The 21348-nt window shown below is 37.6% G+C and overlaps 1 protein-coding gene across 5 annotated transcripts; it reads right to left on the bottom strand.

Annotated features, from left to right (window-relative positions):
- Positions 1 to 4417: 4417 nt before the first annotated feature.
- si:dkeyp-69b9.6 (zinc finger protein 865) lies at positions 4418 to 18669 on the bottom strand. Of its 5 annotated transcripts, none has more exons than XM_055013957.1 (4): positions 18277 to 18669; positions 16782 to 16911; positions 8299 to 10806; positions 4418 to 8010 (listed from the first exon to the last, which is right to left on the bottom strand). In XM_055013957.1, the coding sequence occupies exons 3-4, from the start codon at positions 10340 to 10342 to the stop codon at positions 5636 to 5638; spliced, it is 4419 nt and encodes a 1472-aa protein (XP_054869932.1). In that variant the 5' UTR covers positions 10343 to 10806; positions 16782 to 16911; positions 18277 to 18669; the 3' UTR covers positions 4418 to 5635. The 5 variants fall into 5 exon arrangements, with proteins under 5 accessions (XP_054869932.1, XP_054869934.1, XP_054869931.1 ...); XM_055013959.1 differs by having other exon boundaries at positions 16796 to 16911; XM_055013956.1 differs by having other exon boundaries at positions 16782 to 16893.
- Between the last annotated feature and the right edge of the window lie 2679 nt (positions 18670 to 21348).

Raw genomic sequence — 21348 nt, 5'->3', positions numbered from 1 at the left:
TATGGAGGCATCAGATGGAATTAAAACACCTCAAAGACCAGAGATGTGGGTTTGGTTGGAATATTTAGAAATCTGGAGCAGAAAACACTTCATTTCCCTAAGTCTTGTGGATTTTTATGCACCAATTTGTCCCTTTTCTGCATAAATTAATGGTTTAAATGTCTAACTATGTAAAGGAGAACACAAACAATTCAAAATATAATAGAATGTAGTGCAGTGAGGCTCTTATTTGTTATTATCTTTAAATACTGTTATCCTTGTGGATTTTTATGCACCAATTTGTCCCTTTTCTGCATAAATTCATGGTTTAAATGTCTAATTATGTAAAGGAGAACACAAACAATTCAAAATATAATAGAGTGTAGAGCAGTGAGACTCTAATTTTTCTGCATTTTGGTGACTTTTTATGCACCAATTTCTTTTTCTACATGAATCTCAAGAAAATGTCACTAATGGGGCTGAAATATTTACTTTTGACAGATGATCAGGACATCATGGACATTTTGGAGCAGCAAACACTTCATTTCCTGAATTCTTGTGGATTTTTATGCACTAATTTGTTCTTTTTCTGCATAAATTCATGGTTTAAATATCTGTTTATGTAAAGGAGAACACAAACAATTCAAAATATAACAGAATATACTGCAGTGAGACTCATTTACCTGCATTTTGGTGAATTTTTTTGCACCAACTGGTTCTTTTTCTGCATATTTTTTTTAGTTTAAATGTCTAAGTATGAAAAAGAAAGAGTGTTGGATACTATTTTTTCTGCATTTAGTGACTTTGTACCATTTTGTTCTTTTTCTACATGAATTTATGGTTTAAATGTGTATTTATGTAAAGGAGAACACAAACAATAACAAAATATAAGTTTTAAATGTCCTACTATGTAAAAGGAGGGGGAATTGAGGGGTTAATTCAAATTATTATTAGTAAATAGTATGAACAATATGTACTGAAAATTCACTTTGGGGACATTAAATCTTATTTTATCTGATCTAAAAGTGAATCTAACAGTGCTGTCATCTGTTTCTCTTCATTTAAGTGTTTTTCTTTGAAATAAAGCTGTTAAAAAGTGAACCTCTGTCCAGCTGTGTTCTCCAGCTGACCTGCCGCCTCCTCAAACAGCAGCGAGGATGAATCATCTCAGATGGAATTAAAACGCCGACTAATGGAGCCGAACAATGTGGAGAAATATCCAGCAGTGGGTTTTCTGACAGATATAATTTGCTGTGTAAGAAATAGAACGAAAACATCACAAAGTATAAGTCATACTTTTGTCATGTTTTGAATTAACATTTGAATTTTGTTCATCTTTGCATAAATAAAAACATATTTACCCCAAATTTATGCAAAAGAGGAACAAATTGGTGCAACAAAAATGCAGAAAAATTAGTGTCTGATGCTCAGAAATGAAATCTATGACCAGGAATGAAGTACTAAATACTAAAAGTGTCTAATCGTGGTAATGGTGGCATCAATCTTAATGTCTGGGAGCTTCACTGCATTATATTCTAGCACATTTGGAATTATTTCCATTCTTTTTTTACATAGACATTTAAAACATACATTTATGCAGAAAAAGAACAAAATGGTGCATGAAAATTCATTTAAATACAGAAAAATAAGAGCCTCACTTCACTACACACTACACATATTTTTAATTGTGTTCTCCTTTACATAATTAGACATTTAAACGATAAATTTATGCAGAAAAGGGACAAATACGTGCATAAAAAGTCACCAAAATGCAAAAAATGTCTGCTTGAGAGCTTCACGGCAGTATGCTCTATAATATTTTAAATTATTTGTGTTTTCTTTACATAATTAGACATTTTAACTACAGATGTGTGCAAAAAAAGTGACTACTTGGAGCATAAAAAGTCACCAAAATGCAAAAAAAAAAAAAAAGAAAATTTGGTGTCTAATCTGGGTAATTGTGACAAAAATCCTATTATTGACATTTTGTAAACCAAACAACAGAATGCTTGAGAGCCTCACTGTAGTATATTTCATTATATTTTGAATTATTTGTGTTTGGCTTTACATAATTAGACAATAAAACCATAAATTTAGGTTGAAGAAGAAAAAAATTGGTGTCTAATTTGGAATGCATGAGCGAGTAACTGCAGTGTATCCCTTTATACTTTGAATTTTATGTTTTCCTTTACTTAGACATTTTAACCACAGATGTGTACAAAAAAGGGACAAATTGGTGCAAAAAAAGTCACCAAAATGCAAAAAAATAACAAAATTTGGTTTCTAATCTGGGTAATTGTGGAAAAAATCCTATTATTGACATTTTATTGGACAACTAAGTCAGAATCTCATGTTGAAAAAGAACAAATTTGGTGTCTAACCTAGAATGCATGAGTGCCTCGCTGCAGTATATTCCATATACCGCATTTTTTGAATTACCCATGTTTTCCCTTAAATAATTTGAAATTTTTTCTATAGATGTGCAAAACAGGGACAAATTGGTGCATAAAGTCACCAAAATGCAACAAAATGTCTTATTGAGAGTTTCACTGCAGCATATTCCATTATAATTTGAACTATTTCTGTGTTCCTTTACATAATCAGGAAATTAAATCATAAATTCATGCTGAACAAGAACAAATGCGGTGTCAAATCTAATCTATATTCCATATTTTGACTTGTTTTCCTTTAAATAATTAGACATTTTCACCACATATAGGGACAAATCGGTGCATAAAGTTCACCAGGGTGCAGAAAAACTCTGATCTCAGCATCACGTGTCCCCTCTAATAATAAAATGAAACCTACACCCATGAGTCTCACTTTAACTCCGTCACAACATCCATGCATGAACTAGAAGCCCTGAAATCTGTTTAATTTATCCGTAATCAGTCGTTTTCACTCGGTTGTGTGGAGATGCTCGGTGGGTTTGTTTACTTGGAGGCATTAATCCGGTAGTAAACACCGCTGGGTTCGGCCTCTGTCACCGTGGAGTCACCGTGGAGTCACCGTGGAGTCCATGTGACCGCCTCGCTCATCCCCACCAGGCCGACACGAGCTGCTTACTGCCACCTGGTGGAGCTGGAGATTACAGCAGTTTAACCAGACTAGAGGCAACAACAGGTCAGTTTAGTTTAGCTGAACGCACCACAGCAATCTGTCCACTAACACTTCAATTCAGGGGTGTCAGACTCATCTTAGTTCCACATTCAGCCCAGTCTGATCTCCAGTGACCAGTAAAATCACACCATTATAAGCTAAAAATAACAACAATTCCACATTTTTCATTTGTTTTAGTGCAAAAATGTTCACATTTAAGGAGTTACCTTTTTACAAAACACGAACAACCTGAAATTTCTTAAGAAAAGTAAGTTCAATTTCAGCCTCAGTTTATCATTTCCACATTACAACTTCCAGATCACAGTGTCGACAAAGGAACACAACATTTAGTCATCTGGAACTGAACCTGAGAGGATTTTACTTTATGATCAAACTGACAAAAGTCTGACACAAAAAAAGACAAAAAAACAACAAAAACAGAACAAGATATTAGAAAAACGTGACACAAAAGGACAAAAACGTGACAAAAAGAAGACACAAAAAGACAAAGTGCAAGAAAATGACAAAAACAAGACAGAAAATGACAAAAACGGGACAACAAGAACAAGACACAAAGTGACAAAACTGAAACAGAATGACAGAAACAAGGCAGAAAACAATATAAACAAGACACAAAACGACAAAAATGAGACAAAATGACAAAAACAAGACACCAAACAACAAAAACAAGATACAAAAAGACACAAAATGACAAAAACACAAAATGACAAAAACAGGGCAGAGAACGACAGAAATGAGACACAAAATGACAAAAACGACACACAAAACAAAACAGAGACAAAAAGGTTACAAAGCGACAAAAAAAAGGAACAACTGATAAAAGCGAGACAAAAATATTACACAAATGACACAAACAAGACCATATATGACAACACGAAACAAAACATCAAAAAAGTAGACTGACAACACAAGTGAGACAAAAAGGAAATGCAAAACGACAAAAACGAGAAACAAAATGACAAAAACATGACACAAACGACAAAAGTCAGACAAAAAAATAACAAAAAAAAGTCAAAATATTACAAAAGCGACACACGAAATGACAAAAGAACAATCTAGCATGTTACTGTATGATCCAAACAACTTGTCATGGTCTAGAAACTATTTTAAATTTATAGTTTTACTAACTTACAATCTGCAGTTCATGTCTTCTCTGGAATTTTTACACTTTGAGGACCAGATTGGACCCTCTGGAGGACCGCTTTTGGCCGCATCTGCTCATTGGGCCGCATGTTGGACACCCCTGCTTTAATTAAACTCACTGGTGCATCGATATTAAATCTAACTCTCTAGAATCAGAAACGAAAGGAAAAGCAGGTGATTACACTTAAGGTTTATTCATTGCTGAAATATAATCAACTACTGACTTCTCAGTAAATAATGTGATAGAAATCTACTAAAACTATCATTTTTCTTTAGAAGAAAAACAAAAAAAACAAGGCTTGACAGGGGTTTGAACATGTATGCGAATAAAGTGACAGGATGTACTTAAAACTAATTTTTCTTTAGAAGAAAACAAAAAAACAAGGCGCGACAGTAAGAACGTGATTGCGACTCGGCAGAAAGTAAAAGGTAGTCGGGGTGAGTATAAGATTGGCATGAAGACTGATTGGGTTACACACATAAATACATGGAATAGTACATTTGCTTCTATCATGATAGGTCCTTGTCTTTAACACACCGTGAAGTACTGTAGAAATAATCACTGCTAAAAAGAGCATACAAATAACATGAGATAAACATGTGTTACAGTCCACTTGTTTAACCTGTGTTCAATCTCTTGGTATAAAAGCTAGGAATATCTCAAATAAATGAACATCATAAGCAAGGCTTCTCGTAAGTTTCTTCATTTTGGCAGGAGAGGGATCCTTGTAATGCTAATTACCAGAAACTCTGACATTTTATCTATACGTGATTAAATCACTAGGGGATATAGAGCAACTTTCAAATCAAGTTTACACTACAAACGTTCTGGGGATATACTGAATAAACCATCACATACTGTAGGAGTGATTTCACAACCTCAGCAAAGAACTTGACCAGAGAACAAACATGCACCGACAAACTATCAACAAAAGGTCTTTGTCCCCGTGTCCCTACTCCTAATAAATGCACTTTACAGTTTAAAAAAATCCTCAGAGCCTCTAAGTGAACAACAACAAGACAGAAATACACAGCAGAGACATTTATCATACAGCGAGAGGTGTAGCGGGGCGTCTAGTTATGGGAGATACATTAGCAGGTCATTTCACCTAAACTCGTCTAGTAACTGCACAGTGTCAGCCAAGCGTAGTGTCAATGCACTTAAGGGGTTAATTAATGATCCTATGGAAACAGTCAAAACACCTTCCAATATAACCTGGAAGAAATTCTGGTGATATTTTAGAGGACGCTCTACAGTAGTTGTTAACACACTCACTCTAATAGTCAGATGCAACGGAGACGCGAGGTGAATTCTCACGCCTTTTCAAGTCCCTTTATTTTCTCTCACTTTCCTGTTTCAGAGCCGAACATCTTCCCTCTTGTTTTGAGATGCTCAGTATCTGTATGTTCCCTGCAGGAAAGGCATCTCCTCCGGACCCTCGCAGCCCTGCCTCTCTCCGGGTCTCTTCGACAGCTTCAGCCTCTTGGCGTCTCCTCGCTGCAGCCCTTTGGCCCGGCGGCGGCACGACACCTTGTGCCGGTGGAGGAGCGCGGCGTTCCAGAAGCGAGCGGAGCAGCGCCGGCAGGAGAAGGTCCCTCTGGCCCGGTGCGAGGCCCGGTGGATGAAGGCCGTCAGAGGTCGGTGAGAATGCTTCCCGCAGACACTGCATCTTAGCCGCTCCTGAGTGCTCGAGGCTTTCCGAGGGTGTTTGACCGCCATGTGGACCAGCAGCCCGGCTTTACGGGAGAACACCGAGTTGGGGCAGATGGGGCAGCCGAAGCGTTTCACGGGGACTTTGAGAGATGACAGGATCTGCACCTTCACTCCGCCAGTGTTGACCAGCTTATAGCCGCCACCACCCGATCCCCCGCCTCGCCTAATCGTCAGGCGGAGAGAGCCTTGTTTTTTACTCAGCTGCCCTCTTATCGTACAACTTATCTTTTTCTTCCTTTTGACTCCATCGAATCTGACTAAATCTTGGGATTCCCACTTATTTTCCCTCCAATCTCTCCTGTCGGACTTTTTTTTTTTCTTCTTGTGCCGCCTCATGTCGTCGTGCGACAGCTGGACACTGCAGTCCAGGTGCTGGTGGGACTGGGTGCCTGACTGATGATGGGGATGATGGTGGGAGTGATGGTGATGGTGATGCAGATGGTGATGTTCGGTGGAGGGCAGCTCCGTGAGGGGCTGGAACGGGGCGGTGGTGTGCAGCGTGCGGCTACGAGATCCGGCCGGGTATATGTGCTCTCCTTTGACTCCGGCTGGGGAGTGCGGGTGCTGCGGGGGCATGATGGTGGAGTTGGGAGGCAGAGGCTGGGAGTAGGATGGGGCGTTAGAGGCCGAAGACTGGGCTGCTGCGGCGTCGTAGAACAGTGGAGAGTAACCGGTTGGTGGTTGCGGCGGCGGCTGTTGGTGGCTATGAGTGACCACGCTGAGGCTCTGCCCTCCGTGGCCTTCACCGGAGGGAGCCATCTGCAGCAGGGCGTTAGTGGCCGCCTCGCTCTCCGACGCCGACTGATTCACATCGCCCCCACCTCGGTTGTCTCCGGAACCACCGCCACCCTCCTGCGGGTTGGACGACTCGCCACGGGTCATGCCGTGTTGAGACTGCCGGTGTCGGGTGAGGCTGTTGGAGTAAGCAAACGCCTTCCCACACACTTCGCAGCAGAAGAGTTTCTCGCCACCACCTTCGTGAACGGTCTGGTGGTGGGCGGTCAGGTGGAAGTGATGGCGGAAGGACTTCCAACATATGGCGCAGGTGTAGAGTCGAGGAGGCGGCGGCGGGGGCTGCGGTTGGGGCGGAGGCTGCTGCTGCTGGGGGTTGGTGTCATGGGGCTTGATGTCTTGAGAGTAGGAGTAGTAGGAGGAGGTGCTCGGTGCTTGGTTCTGGCTCCGGTCTTGGGACACGCTACATTGAGGATTTGGGTTAAAGCTGTTCATGTTCTCCGGGGCCGGCGTGGTGGGCACCTCCTCCAGCTCCCCTTTCTGGTGGAGTTTGCTGTGCCTCCTGAGGCTCTGTGAGTAGCCGAACTCCTTCCCGCAGATGCTGCATTTGTAATTCTTTGCCCCTGAGTGGACTGTTTGATGCTTGCTGAGGTGGAAAGCCTCTCTGAAATACTTTCCACAAACAGTGCAGTGGTGGGGCTTCTCTCCCGTGTGGATGCGGTCGTGTCTGCGCAGGGTCTCGCGGCGTGCAAACCCCTTACCGCAGACACTGCAGAGGTGGGTACGAGGGAGCCCGCTGGGCCCCATTCTGGGGGTGTATTGCCTACGTTTGGGGGGCTGATCACCAGTCGCGGGGTCTTTCTTAGCTCTTGGTTTGCGGGGGCGTTTTGGTTTGGCAGTAGGATTCTGTGGGTTGCTGCTCATGGCCTCCTGACTCCCACCACCTCTGAAATTCTTATCCATACCAGAGGTGGACGAAGGCGAGCCCAGAGGTCCTAAACCGAGACCACCTAGCAGACCTCCTATGATGTCCCCCCTATCATCCCCTCTATTTCCACTGTTACTAGCCGCCGTTATAGCGGAGATTGCGTTATTGACAGAGCTAGTGACATCATCCTCTGAGTCGTCCAGGAGAGAGGAGAGGGGCAGGTGGGGCTGCTGCTGCGGGTGGTGGTGCTGGTTGTGGCTCTGAGAGTGTGGATGCAGTGTCGGGGCCAGGGGTGCCTTTCTCAGAGCGGGGCCCGCCATCCCACTTCCACAGGGGGAGGCACCAGAGTAGCAGGGAGACGGGTTACCTTGAGAACGGTGGTCATCGTGGTAGCCTGTGTAACGATTCCGAGAGTAGTCAGTGGGGTATTTACCATCTGTTCTGTCCCTGTCATTTGAATTCCCTCCCCTTCCAGACTGAAACAGACCATCACATCCTAAACCTGATTTTGGTTCTCCTTCCCCCACAATGATTACACCATCCTCTTCCTCAGTTTTCCCATAAATAACCCCTCTATTGCTCTGATAAGTTCCCCCTCCTCCATTACTTCCTCCACCCCCTCCCCCGACTCTGTCCTCACCATCAGTTCCTGTCTTGCTGCCCCGTTGTTTGGGTCCCCTACCTGGCTTGCCGCAGGTGCCTGAGGCAGCATGGTTCAGTAGAGAGGTGCTCTCACGGAAGGCACGACCACAGGCGGGACATCGGAACGGCTTTTCCTCATGTATCTTCTCGTGTCGTGTCAGTGACTCTCTACGATTAAAAGCCCGAGAGCAGGTGGAGCAGCCATATGGGCGGGCTGAGGAGTGTATTACGCCATGTTGCAGGAGGTGCCCTTTTTTCTTAAAGCCTTTGCCACAATCAGGGCAATGAAATATTTTGTCTGGGCTCGGGCAAGAATTGGATGAGGGTTGGGAGGGGGTTTCTTGGGTCGAATGGGGGAGGCTCGGGTCGGGCTGTGTTTTAATGTGAATGGGGTTTGGGCCAGTAGTGGCAGTATTGCTAGTACCTGCTGTGGTTGGCTCATGCATGCGCAAATGCCTGCGAAGGCTCGAGAGGTGAGGGAAGCTTTTGCCACACTCTCCGCAGCTATAAACGGGCTCTGAATCGGACTCTGCGGCGTTGGCTTGCATTGAGCTCTGGTTATCGGATTTAGAAAGGTGGGAATCGTTAGTAACCAGTACTGAGGCAGCAGTGGAAGAGGGAGCAGAGGAGGAGGAGGAAGAAACTACTGATGAGGATGAGGATGAGGAGGCGAGGAGGGATGACGGGTCTCCACCCATGTTCGACATACCAACCCCACTACCGATTAAAGCAGGAGGCTGACCGTGACTAAGGCCCCCGTTACTACTCGTGCTGGGATTACCGCTGTGGCCATGGCTGTGGCTGTGGCCATGGCTGCTACTGCTGTTACTACTGCTTTCAGATTTCCTCTGAGGCAAATAGCCGGCCATAGCTTTCTTCCTCCTGCTGCTACTGCTACCACTACTGCTCCCGCCTCCGCTGTTCTCCCCTTTACCGTCATCCTTGGATAAGGATAGGTGCAGCGGCAAGGGGAGGGGCAGACCCGCTTCCTGCTGCATCAGAGACGCTATCTGATTTGATGAGAGCACGGGAATGCCCTGGAAGTCAAAGCCGCCCAGTGACGAAGGCTGGGAGCCCGGGTGGAGGGGGTGATGGGGGTGGGAATGGGAGTGAGGATGGGACAGGGTGTGAGGTGGAAGCTGCTGCTGCTGGGGGGGCTGCTGCGGGGCCTGCTGTGGCTGGGGGGTGGAGTGACCGTGAGAGTGAGACGAATGCAAGGCGGGAGGCGGAGCGAGGCTAGAGCTGGGCTCCCCCCCTGTCTGACTCAACCCGAGCCCTAAGTGGTTATGGGTTCCCTGCTGCACCAGGAACTGCTCTAAGCTAGTGTTAGCAGGCACCCCGGACAGGAAGTACTGATTAGCGGCTAACATGCAACTAAACTGTTGGTGAAGGCTTCGTGCATCAGACTGGGCCCCAACCAACTGGTGTCCCAGAGAGCTGACTGCACTGCTGCTAGGAGGGTTGTTAGAGGTGGCCACGGAGGTTGAGGGGGAAGGAGAGGAAGAGGAGGGGCCAGGTGATGCCTGGGGGACAGAGAGGCCGGGATGCAGAGGAGGTGGGGGTGGAGGTGCTGATGTTACTAATCCTCCTAATCCCCCAGCGCTCCCACTACTGCTACTTCCCCCGGCAAAGTGCTCAAAGCGGCCTACACCTGGGTGTAACTGCTCCTGTGCTAGTGCTGCCTCAGACGGGTGGAAAGAGCGCAGGAACTGTGGGTAGCCTGAAGAATGGCTTGAGCTGCTGCTGCTGCTCATCTTGCTTGACTTTGAACGAGAACTCTGAGATGAGGAAGGCTGTTGTTGTAAAGGTGGGGGAGGAGGGGCACTCATCTTGGCAAAAATGGAGGCAGAATCAGAAAAGGCGTTACCTCTAGACCCCTGCAGGGGGCCCAAGCCAAGTCCAGACAGAAGAGCTCCAGATGACTCAGCCTGCTGCTGCTGCTGCTGCTGGAGTTGATGCTGGTGAAGTTGCACTTGCTGCTGATGCTGTAGCTGTCGATCTAAACCAAGGCCTTTGAACTGGTGGGCCTGGTGCCCACTTAACATCTCTATAATGTCCAGATTGTATTTTCCAAATTGGAACATTTCCCACTCACTGGCACATGGGGGTGCAGGTGCCGAACCTCCAGCGCTACAAGCGGCAACAATGATCCAGCACTGACTGGCGACAGACAAACTTTACCCTAAGGGCGAAGGCTACGCTACTGGTGGTTTTAGTCCAGAACTTTATAGCTGACGGCTTAACTCTAAAGTTTGTCTTTCCAGATAGTTTACGTCTGGTGCTGCTACTCCCTGTTGATCATCCGCCGCCCGCACTCTACTTCCAAAACGAGTGGGGAAGCTGATGATAAGCTGATGATCAAAGGGTAAAAACAAAGTCTTTTTGGCAGGCAGAGGAGTTCCACCTAATTTCAAAATTGCTCAGAATAGTTTTTGTTTAAATCGAGAAGCAGTTCAAACAACTTCTTCTTGTTTCCTTTGAGAATTACTGCGATGACATTTTCCTAAGCAAGATTCCTCATCCGTGTTCAGCCGAGAAGTTCCTATAGCTGAAAACACAAAATCCACAAGGGGATGAAAGTCACAGAGAGGCTATAAAGACTAGCATTTAGTGTAAAAATGTACCTACAGGCCCTCGCTAACCTTCTGTTAACCCTCTGAACTCTACATAGTTTACGGATGGTTTTTCCCCTCTCATTTTACCTTGCTGTGGCCTCATTTTTCAATGCAATATGAAATTTATAATGCCCAAATTAAAATTCAAAAATTGATTTAGTTATAGAAATTAATTAATAAATAGTTAACTATACAAAATATGAATACATGTCAAATACATAAACACAAATAATAATTTAAAATAATTAATTAATTTTTTTTTTAATTAATAATTAATCGCTAATAATAACACAAAAACAATGTTGAATTTTGGGGATTATTCATTTTACAAAAATGTAATAAATGATAAATTATATGATACATTAATAAATGTCAAATACCTAATCATAAATAACATATTTAAATTCCATATTTTTAAAATTAATAATTAATAGCTAAAAATAATCACAAAAAAAGTTGAACCTTGAGAATTTTGGGAAAATTGTATAAATAATAAATTATACATAATTATACAAAATCTTTATAAATGTCAAACACATAATACAAATAATAAATTTAAATAATAAATAAATAAATAATCTTTTTAAATTAATAATTAATCGCTAATAATATTCACACAAAAACTTTTTTTGGGCATTATTCACTTCACAAAAAACTAATAAATAGTAAATTATATAAAATTATACAAAACAATTAATATTAAATACATGAATATAAATAAAATATTTAAATAATAAATAAATAATATAATAATCTTTAAATTAATAATTCATCGCTAGTAATAATCACACAAAAAATTTTGAATTTTAGATTCAGCAATTTTACACAAAGGAACCATAACTGATTTAATGAGCCATTCGCAGTTTCACTGTACCGGCCGTGTGTACTTAGACTTGCATGGCTTAATCTTTGAGACAAGCATATGCTACTGGCAGGTATTCATTTTACAAAAATTTAATAAATAATAAATTATACAAGGTATCAATAAATGTCAAATATATAAACATAAAAATATATTTAAATAAGTTTTTTTTTAAAGTTAACAATTAATTGCTAATAATAATCACACAAAAAATGTTGAATTTTGAGGATTATTCATTTTACAAAAATTTAATAAACAGTAAATTATACACAGTTATAAAAAATATCAATAAATGTCAAATATATAAACATAAAAAATCAATTTAAATAAATAAATAAATTTTTTACGTTAATAATTATTAGCTAATAATAATCACACAAAAAATGTTGCATTTTGGGACTTATTCATTAAAAAAAAAAATTAATCATAAAATATACAAAATTATACAAAATAATAAATGTCAAATACATAAACATAAATAATACATTTAATAATAGATCAATTATTTATAAATTCATAATTAATCACTAATAATAATCACACAAAAAATGTTATATTTTGGGAATTTTGGGGATTATTCATTTTACAAAAAAAAATAAGAAATTGTACAAAATTATACAAAATATTAATAAATGTCAAATACATAAACATAAATAATATATTTAAATAACAAATTAATTTATTATGTTTTATAAATGTTATAATTAAGCACTAATAATAATCACACAAAAAAATGTGAAATTTTGGGGAATATTAATTTTACAAAAATGTAAAAAAAAAAATTAAAAACAGGAATCCACATGTTCAACACTGTGTTACCAAAGTTTTCATAATAAGTGACTCTACATATTTATTTGGTATTTCACTACTTTCTTAATTTGTTTCTATACATATCTACTCTGTGAAAACACACTAGTTTAGAAGAAAATTCCCTCAATTTTTTGTAATGTGACTGTTGGTCGCAGCACAGTCTATCGAATTGTCTCGATTGTGCTGAAGACCAAAGAATTTTTAGTTTTTTACCAAATCTGATTAATGCAAATGTTTTATTTTTGGCAACTTTTTTAAATGAGAAAAAAGTGATTTTGATTAAATATCACAATTATGAGGTTAATTTTTTTCATTTTTGTCCAACCAAAAACATGATTCTTTGTCTGTTTTTACATCTTTTTTTTTTTTTTAAAGAAAACATGTCAACAACTAAAATCACAAATTCAAGCTTGTCCTTTACAGAAATCCCCACATTTTACAGACGCTACAACAGATTAATAAATAGTTTAACACTCTGTGATAACTTACCATGATGCGGTTCTGCTAGACTTCCTGGATAAAAATGCATTTTTTAAATTGTTAATACTTTTCTGTTTACTAAAGAAGTTCTTCCACCAGTTTAGGTGTTTATGCATATAGGTGCTCTGAGTGGGCGTCAGTGTGAAAGGAGGCAGACTTGGCTTGCTAAACAAAGCTGCTCTGGAGGCAGTCACACATTATTTTATTATGTTTTTACACATTGTCTGATTCAACCTTTCACCCTTACATGCTGCAGCGGCTCTGTGATGTACATAAATATAGTTGGTCTGCTAGTAGCGCTAAATGTTTATCGAGAAAGAGGTGCAGATGGAGAGCTACGGCACAAAAAAACACATTAAACATTAAAACTGTGTGTTTGTAGCTGATAATTTCTCTTTTAGCTGCGCTTCCGCTCGTTAAAATGTCTTTAAATCGTCTCAAACTACGACTTCAAGTAGCACAAGATCAAAAAAAACCTGATGAAACAGGTTTTTACGGCAGTGAAATTTTAAATATTTCAGGGGTTTTTGGTGACAAAATTTAGGATAAATTCAACAGAAACTAGAAGTTACAATGAACATTATATTTAAAGTGTTCCCAATTTTTTGTCCACCACATTAATATCATTAGAGGGGCAATAAATTAAGGACATTTTTCAATATAATGCAATAAATTACAGTCCAAATATCTACTTATTTAATTATTGATTCATTTAATATATATTCTGATATTAATGATTAATTTTATAGATACATACTCTTAAATTATTGATGCATTTTAATATATATTCTTACATTCGTGTTTAATTTCATAAAGATATTCTTAAATTATTGATGAATTTTATACAGACATATTCTTACATTAATTTAATTTTGTAGATATATAATCTTAAATTAGTGATTAATTAAAGAAATATTCTTATATTAGTGATTTATTTATATATATTCCTATACTGATTAATATATATTCTAAAATTATTAATTATATATATATATATATATATACACACATTACAGATTTTTTTACAGATATATATTCCTATAGTATTGATTATTTATATACACATGCTTGAATTAGGGATTAATTTAATACATATTATTAAATTACTGATTATTTTAATTATATTTACAAAATCAGTAATTTAATAATATATCAGAATATTCGGTAATATAAAATATATATCTATATAAACTGAATCGATAATATAAAAATATATATCTATATCGATATAGCTATAGATATAATTAATCAATAATTTAATATGCAAAATGAAACATTAATAAGAACATTTATATAAATAATCACTAATACAGGAACATATATTTATAAAAAAATATATAAAATTAATATAAGAACATATATTTATATAAAATTAATAATATAAGAATACATCATATAATTTAAATAAATCAATAATTTTGTCATATATTACATTAATCATTAATATAAAATATATATCTATATAAAACTAATTATTAATATAAGAATATACATAAAGCTAATGATATAAATATGCATAAAATTAATCAGTAACATCAGAGCATGCATGTATGTATATATATATATATATATATATATATATATATATATATATATTCTTATATTACGGATTCATTTTTTTTTTATATATATATATATATATATATATATACACACAATTTCTATAAATAATTTTATATTAATGATTAATTAAATATATATTATTAAATGATTGATTTAAAAATATATAAATAATCACTAATACAGGAATATATATCTATAAAATCTATAAAATTAATATAAAAAATTATTCACTAATGTAAGAATATATATAAAATAAATCAATAATTTAGTCAAATATTACATTAATCAGTAATCTAAAATATATATCTATATAAAATTAATAATATAAGAATATATATAAAGTTAGTGATATACATATGTATAAAAGAAATCAGTAAACAGGCTGCAGTGAAATTTAGATTCTTTTAAGGTTTTCGGTGACAAAATTTAGGATACAATCAAGCGTCAAGATGACAGAAACTAAAAAGAGGTTTGATGATGATGAATATTCGTTTGGTATCAGATGATCTGTGGGAGAAAAGGGCTTGTTTCACAGCGAAAGAACCATTTCAGGACTATTCATCCAGAACTAATCATTAGGATTAAATTCTGGTACAGGAATAAACACTTTCAAACGCAGGTCAAAAGGCCCTCCAAAAGAGTTAATTTCCATTGAATTCAAGATCTGAGGTGAGGATGTTTTTAGGCCACCGTACTCTCACTGGTGACTTTTTCTTTTCTGTTCCGTCATGTTTATTACTAGAGAGAAAAATAAAACACATTTTCAGCTTCATTTGTCCTAAAATCGAGTCCCTAAAAGGTGACAATAAGTGGGATGTTTTTAAAGGAGCAGCAGAAATCCCCTGAGGAGGTTTAATAATGGAGATAATTACTGAATATTGTTTGGTTTTTAATGATTCCCCCATAAAATGTAGCTCTGTCAGGCATCACAAAGAAGATGTGGTTTATTGTTTATTTCATTTTATGTATTTTCAACAAAAAAAATCTCACATAGAATCTGTTAAAGTCCATTATTAGCATTTCTAACACCACGTCTTACTGTGTTCTGTCACTTGTGTCATTTTCAGCCACAAAAAGCTCATATATGTTTTTGCTAAAACTGACTAATCTGTAATCAAAATAGTCTAAAATTCGTGGTTTTTAATGGTTGCAGCTCAACTAAACAGGCCTTTTAGAGGTTATACTGAAGATATGGAAGCTTATTTCAATAAACCTGCTGCAGAGGATATGCAGCATTTTACTTTTTCATTAATTTAGCATGCTTAATTAAACAACACAGGGACAATAAACACATTTAATTTGAATAAATTTGCATAAATGGGACCTGTTTAGTTGTTTGCATGAATTTAAGTTGTTTTTAATTGTCTAAATTTGTGAAAATGTGAATATTTCTGATTTATTTCCTCCTTTGTGATAGTAAACTGAATATATTTGGACAAAACAAGACATTTGAGGAAACGCCGATCCACATTTATTCAACATTAATTAATGGATTTGAGGAATTTTTCAATAGATGTCGCAATATTTTACTTTTTCACTAATTTAGCATGTTTAATTCAACAATATAGGCACAACACACACATTTTAGTTGAATAAATTTGCATAAATGGAACCTGTTTAGCTGTTTGCATGAATTTAAGTTGTTTTTAAACATTGAATTTGTGAAAATGTGAATATTTTCTGATTTATTTCCTCCTTTGCGGCAGTAAACTGAATATATCCGGACAAAACAAGACATTTGAGGAAACTCTGATCCACATTTTTCACAGTTTTTGACATTTTAGATATACTGTGGTTGATCAATCAGCCATTTGGTCTGTAAAATATCAGAAAATGTTAAAAAATGTCTTGCTTTGCCGAAAGATCTTCACTTTACTGTAACAGAGGAGGAAAAAAAACAGAAAAATGTTCCCATTTTCACAAATTTAGACATTTAAAAACAACTTAAATTTGTGCAAATAGCTAAACAGGTTCCATTTATGCAAATTGATTTAAATTAAATGTGTTTATTGTCCCTGTATTGTTGAATTAAACGTGCTAAATTAGTGAAAAAGCAAAATATTGCATATCCTCTGCAATAAACACATTTTATATGCATAAATGGAAACTGTTCAGCTGTTTGCATGAATTTAAGTTGTTTTTTAGCATCTTTTTGTACTTTTTTCGTGCTGAGATTTGCAGTTTGCGTCTCACCTTTTGAGTCTTACCGTTTCCTGTGCTCGGAGTGATGAAGCTGGAGGGGAGTGAGCTCGAACACCGTCTATCATAGCATGAGTTTCTGCCTCTCATTTTCATGTAAATCTGCCTGCAAAACACATACAAACTGCTGGGATTAGCCGGAGCTGCTAAAAATGATCCAAATTGACTAAAAAATTGACCAAAATGACTCAAATTACCTAAAATGAGGTATAAACTGTTTAAAATTCTAAAAAACTGTCCATAATTACTGAAAAAGTGACTAAAAACACATTTTATTGAAATAAATTTGCATCAATGGAACCTATTTAGCTGTTTGCATGAATTTAAGTTGTTTTTAAGCATCTAAATTTGCAAAAATGTGAATTTTTTTGTGTATTTCCTCCTCAAAATCTGTTAAATGGTCCAAAATTGGATAAAAATGGTCTATTGTGACTAAAGAAGTGTCCAAAATTAGGCCAAAAATGATCTAACTTGACTTAAAGATTGACCACAATATCTCAGTTTACCTAAAATTAGGTATAAATTGTTCACATTGAGGAAATGTAATGAATAAAACTGGATCAAAACTACTCAAAATCTCTCCAAAATCTGTTAAATAGTCCAAAATTGGATTAAAAATGGTGTTTAGTGACTAAAGAAGTGTCCAGAATTTGACTAAAAATGATCCAAATTGACTAAAAAAACTGACGAAAAAACTCAAATTAAGTAAAATTAGGTATAAACAGTTTAAAATTATTAGAAATTGTCCATAATTACTGAAAAAGTGTCCAAAATTAGACTAAAAACACATTTAATTTGAATACATTTGCATAAACGGAAAGTGTTTAGCTGTTTGCACGAATTTAAGTTCTTTTTAATCGTCAAAATGTGCAAACGTTAATATTTTCAGTTTTTTCCTCCTCTGTGACAGTAAACTGAACATCTTCTACTAAACAAGACATTTAGACAACACAACTTTACTTTTTCACTAATTTAGCATGTTTAATTCAACAATATAGGGACAATAAACACATTTTATTTGAATAAATTTGCATAAATCGAACCTGTTTAGCTGTTTGCATGAATTTAAGTTGTTTTTAAGCTGCTGAATTTGTGAAAATGTGAATATTTTCTGTTATGTCCTCAGCAGAATCTGTTAAATAGTCCAAAATTGGATTAAAAATGGTATATAGTGACGAAAGAAGTGTCCAAAATTAGACTAAAATTGGCCAAAATGACTCAAATTATATAAAATTGGGTATAAACTGTTTAAAATTACTAAAAAACTGTCCATAATTACTGAAAACGTGTCCATAATTGGACTAAATAGTGAATAAACCGACAGTAACTTCTCTTTAGCGTCTTATTTCGCAGCCTGAAAACATGCTAACGCTGCTAGCTGGCGCGCGAGTCGAGCTGACGGAATTTAGCCGTTAACGGCCCCGGTAGCAGTCAAGCGGCGTTATAACGGCGCTCATCCGGCGTAACGTTAATGCGGGCAGATGTTTACCTTCGGCTCCGGTGGCGGGGCCGCCGCGGGAGGGATGCTGCGGCCTGTCACGCCTTCTTCTAGCCGCCGAGCCGAGCTAGCTGCCGTCCGTGTCTGCGTGCTGTTTTCCAGTCGTTAGCCGGAGCCATTTTCACTGATGCTGCCGCCGCGCGGGGACGGCTCCGGGTTTTCCGCTGCCCGCCCGGACCGCACACGGCGGCCGCACGCTCTCCATCTCGCTGCTCGCTGGACCGGGAGCCGCCGCTCGGACGTCGGTTCGGCGGAGGGAGCTTCGGACGGCGGCTGGCCGGGAATGTTTTTGGGTAAAAGTGAGTGACGTGTGCTCCCTGAACATTGGTCCTTTCCGGCCCCGCTAATGGTTCCGGGGCTCAACGGCGGAGGCACCGGGGAGGCACAGGCGGGGTTCAAAGTGGGCTAAACCCGACCAGCACGTTCACCCTGTCCGGTCCGGACCGGCTCCCTGCCCCCCGAGGGAAATTAGTTACCCCGCTGGGGGTATTTAACGTTAACTGCCCCGGGCTCCATAATGCAGCAGAACCTGCAGGCCTGAAATAACAGTTTATTACAAATACATTGAATACACTAAAAACAATAAATAAATACAGTGGAAAAGGGAAAATAGTCTGTTTAAAACATTAAAATGAGTCATATCATCTGCAGCACATTCATCTGTTTGTCATTTTTTATTAAAAACAATCTAAAAAAGTTTTCTTCTCGTTTTTGTCGTTTTGTGTTTAATTTTCTGTTTAATTTCTTCATTTTGTTTTGTTTTTCACGTTTTGTGTCTCGTTTCTGTCGTTCTCTGCCCTGTTTTTGTCATTTTGTGTCTCGTTTATGTCGTTCTGTGGCTCATTTTTGTCATTTTGAGTCTTGTTTTTGTCATTTTGTCTTGTCATTTTGTGTCTTGTTTTTATCTTGTTTTTATCGTTTTATTTCTTGTCATTTTGTGTCTTATTTTTGTCACTTTGTGTCTCGTTTATGTCGTTTTGTGGCTCATTTTTGTCATTTTTTGTCTTGTTTTTGTCATTTTGTCTCGTTTTGTCATTTTGTGTCTCGTTTTTGTCGTTGTCTTGTATTTGTCATTTTGTGTCTCGTTTGTGTTGTTTTATTTCTTGTTTTTGTCATTTTATGTCTTGCTTTTGTCGTTTTCTGTCTCGTTTTTTTATTTTATGTCTTGTTTTTGTCTTTTTGTGCCTTGTTTTAGTCTTTTGTGTCTGGTTTTTGTCGACAGGAATAGATTTAAAGGTTTTTCTGACATCCTGAGCGTCTCCAGACCTCCTGCTGGTGAAAAGTGTAAATTACAGAGGAGCACTGTGACGCTCCAGAGGCAGCGAGAGTCCAAAACCAAACATAATATGTCCTGTTTACCTGCTGCGGGGATTATTTCTGCATTGTACATCTCAGTGCAATAAGTTTATTCACGGGAGGTTCTGAATATGAGGATGAAGCACCTGACAGCATCTGTAAATTAGACTTTTCATTTCAGCGTATAACCTCGCCGTGGTATACAACACCTCACCTCTCACCAACCTGCTGAAGGCTTTTTGTTTGTATCGTTGCTGCTGCTGCTGCTGCTGCTTTGACCCTCAGAAAACATTCATTTGCCTCATGATCACTATTATTAGAACGCCGGTTTCATAACTTATTGCATGCTGTTTGTGCAGATGTCGGTCAGAAATAGCAAATAATGACCCAAACTCAGGCCGTGTCTCTAGAGATGTTTTTCCTTTAATTTGTCCACATTATGTCAGTTATTTTACTAAAAAATACAGATTTTACACATGAAACGGATGGTTAGCTATTGATTCTGTTGTTTTGTGTCTTCGTTTTGTGGTTCTGTGTCTAGTTTTTGTCATTTTATGTCTCGTTTTTGTCGTTTTGTGTCTATTGTTTTGTGTCGTTTTTGTCATTTTCTGTTTCGTTTCTGTAGTTTTCTGTCTTCGTTTTGTCTTGTGTCCTGTTTTTGTCATTTTGTGTCTTGGTTTTGTCATATTGTGTCATATTTTTGTCATCTTCTCTTTTTTGTCATTTTGTGTCTTCGTTTTGTCTTTTGTGTCTCGTTTTGGTAGTTTTATGTTTCATTTTTATTGTTTTGTGTCTAGATTTTGTCATTTTCTGTTTCATTTTTGTCATTTTGTGTCTTGTTTTTGTCATTTTCTGTTTCACTTTTGTTGTTCTGTGTCTTGTTTTTGTCGTTTTATGTTTCCTTTCGGTTGTTTTCTGTCTTGTTTTTGTTATTTTGTGTCTGTTTTGTGTGTAGGTTTTATTCTGGCTGGAAGTGACAAGACGTTGTGTTAGAGATGTTTTTCCTCCATTTTTTCCACATTATATTATTTTACCTATAAATACAGATTTTACACATGAAACACACGATTAGCTCCCAGAATATGACACAAAATAGAAAAAAAATAGCTCCAAATTTGATATCAGGGGTGATAATCTGATGCAGTTATATATAATCCAAAAGTATATTATGCACAATACTACTCAGAGGGCTCATTCTGATTTATTTGTACTTTTACTCAGGGTTTTTTTATCTCTGATATACCTCTAAATTAATTTAATCTTGCAATATTGTGATTAAATTCAAAATAGGCTTGATATATTGGTAAATCTTGCATAAATCCCAAATAATTCTTCGATTTATTTAGTCCTGCCTGATTTAAGGGGTGTTTTTGTCTCCAGATGAAACATTTTCATGCACAGTGACAATAAATGCATTAAAACTGGAAGCTGCTCCAATATGCTGATGACACTGGATTATTTGAGTTATTTTGTTCAACATTTTGAGTGAAAATGCAAAGAAACGCTATTTAAACAGCTAAAACTCATCATTAACATCTAATATAATTTCTGAGTTTTTTCTCTTTTATGTCATTTCCAGTCATAAGAAACCTGTTTGTCAAGTAAAAATTCACTATAAATCTAAAATTTTAGCATGTAGAGGAAGAATGGGGTACTTAAATGTAGGCTAAAGTTAAAACGTGCTCTAAAAATACTTCAATCAGGAATTAATTAAATACCATTTAAAAGAAAGTGCAATAATCAATGCAAGAAATCACACACGAAACC

Source organism: Amphiprion ocellaris, chromosome 9 (assembly GCF_022539595.1).
Source record: "Amphiprion ocellaris isolate individual 3 ecotype Okinawa chromosome 9, ASM2253959v1, whole genome shotgun sequence".
NCBI lineage: Eukaryota > Metazoa > Chordata > Actinopteri > Pomacentridae > Amphiprion > Amphiprion ocellaris.
This window is presented reverse-complemented; position numbering and strand designations above follow the sequence as displayed.

Bases quoted from the DNA above. Each gene is read 5' to 3' on its own strand.
- si:dkeyp-69b9.6 (XM_055013957.1), bottom strand. From the start codon at position 10,342: ATGTTCCAATTTGGAAAATACAATCTGGACATTATAGAGATGTTAAGT. The intron at 8,011-8,298 runs GTAGGGGACCCA...ATCGTTACACAG, and splicing joins AGGCACCTGCGGCAAGCCAG to GCTACCACGATGACCACCGT.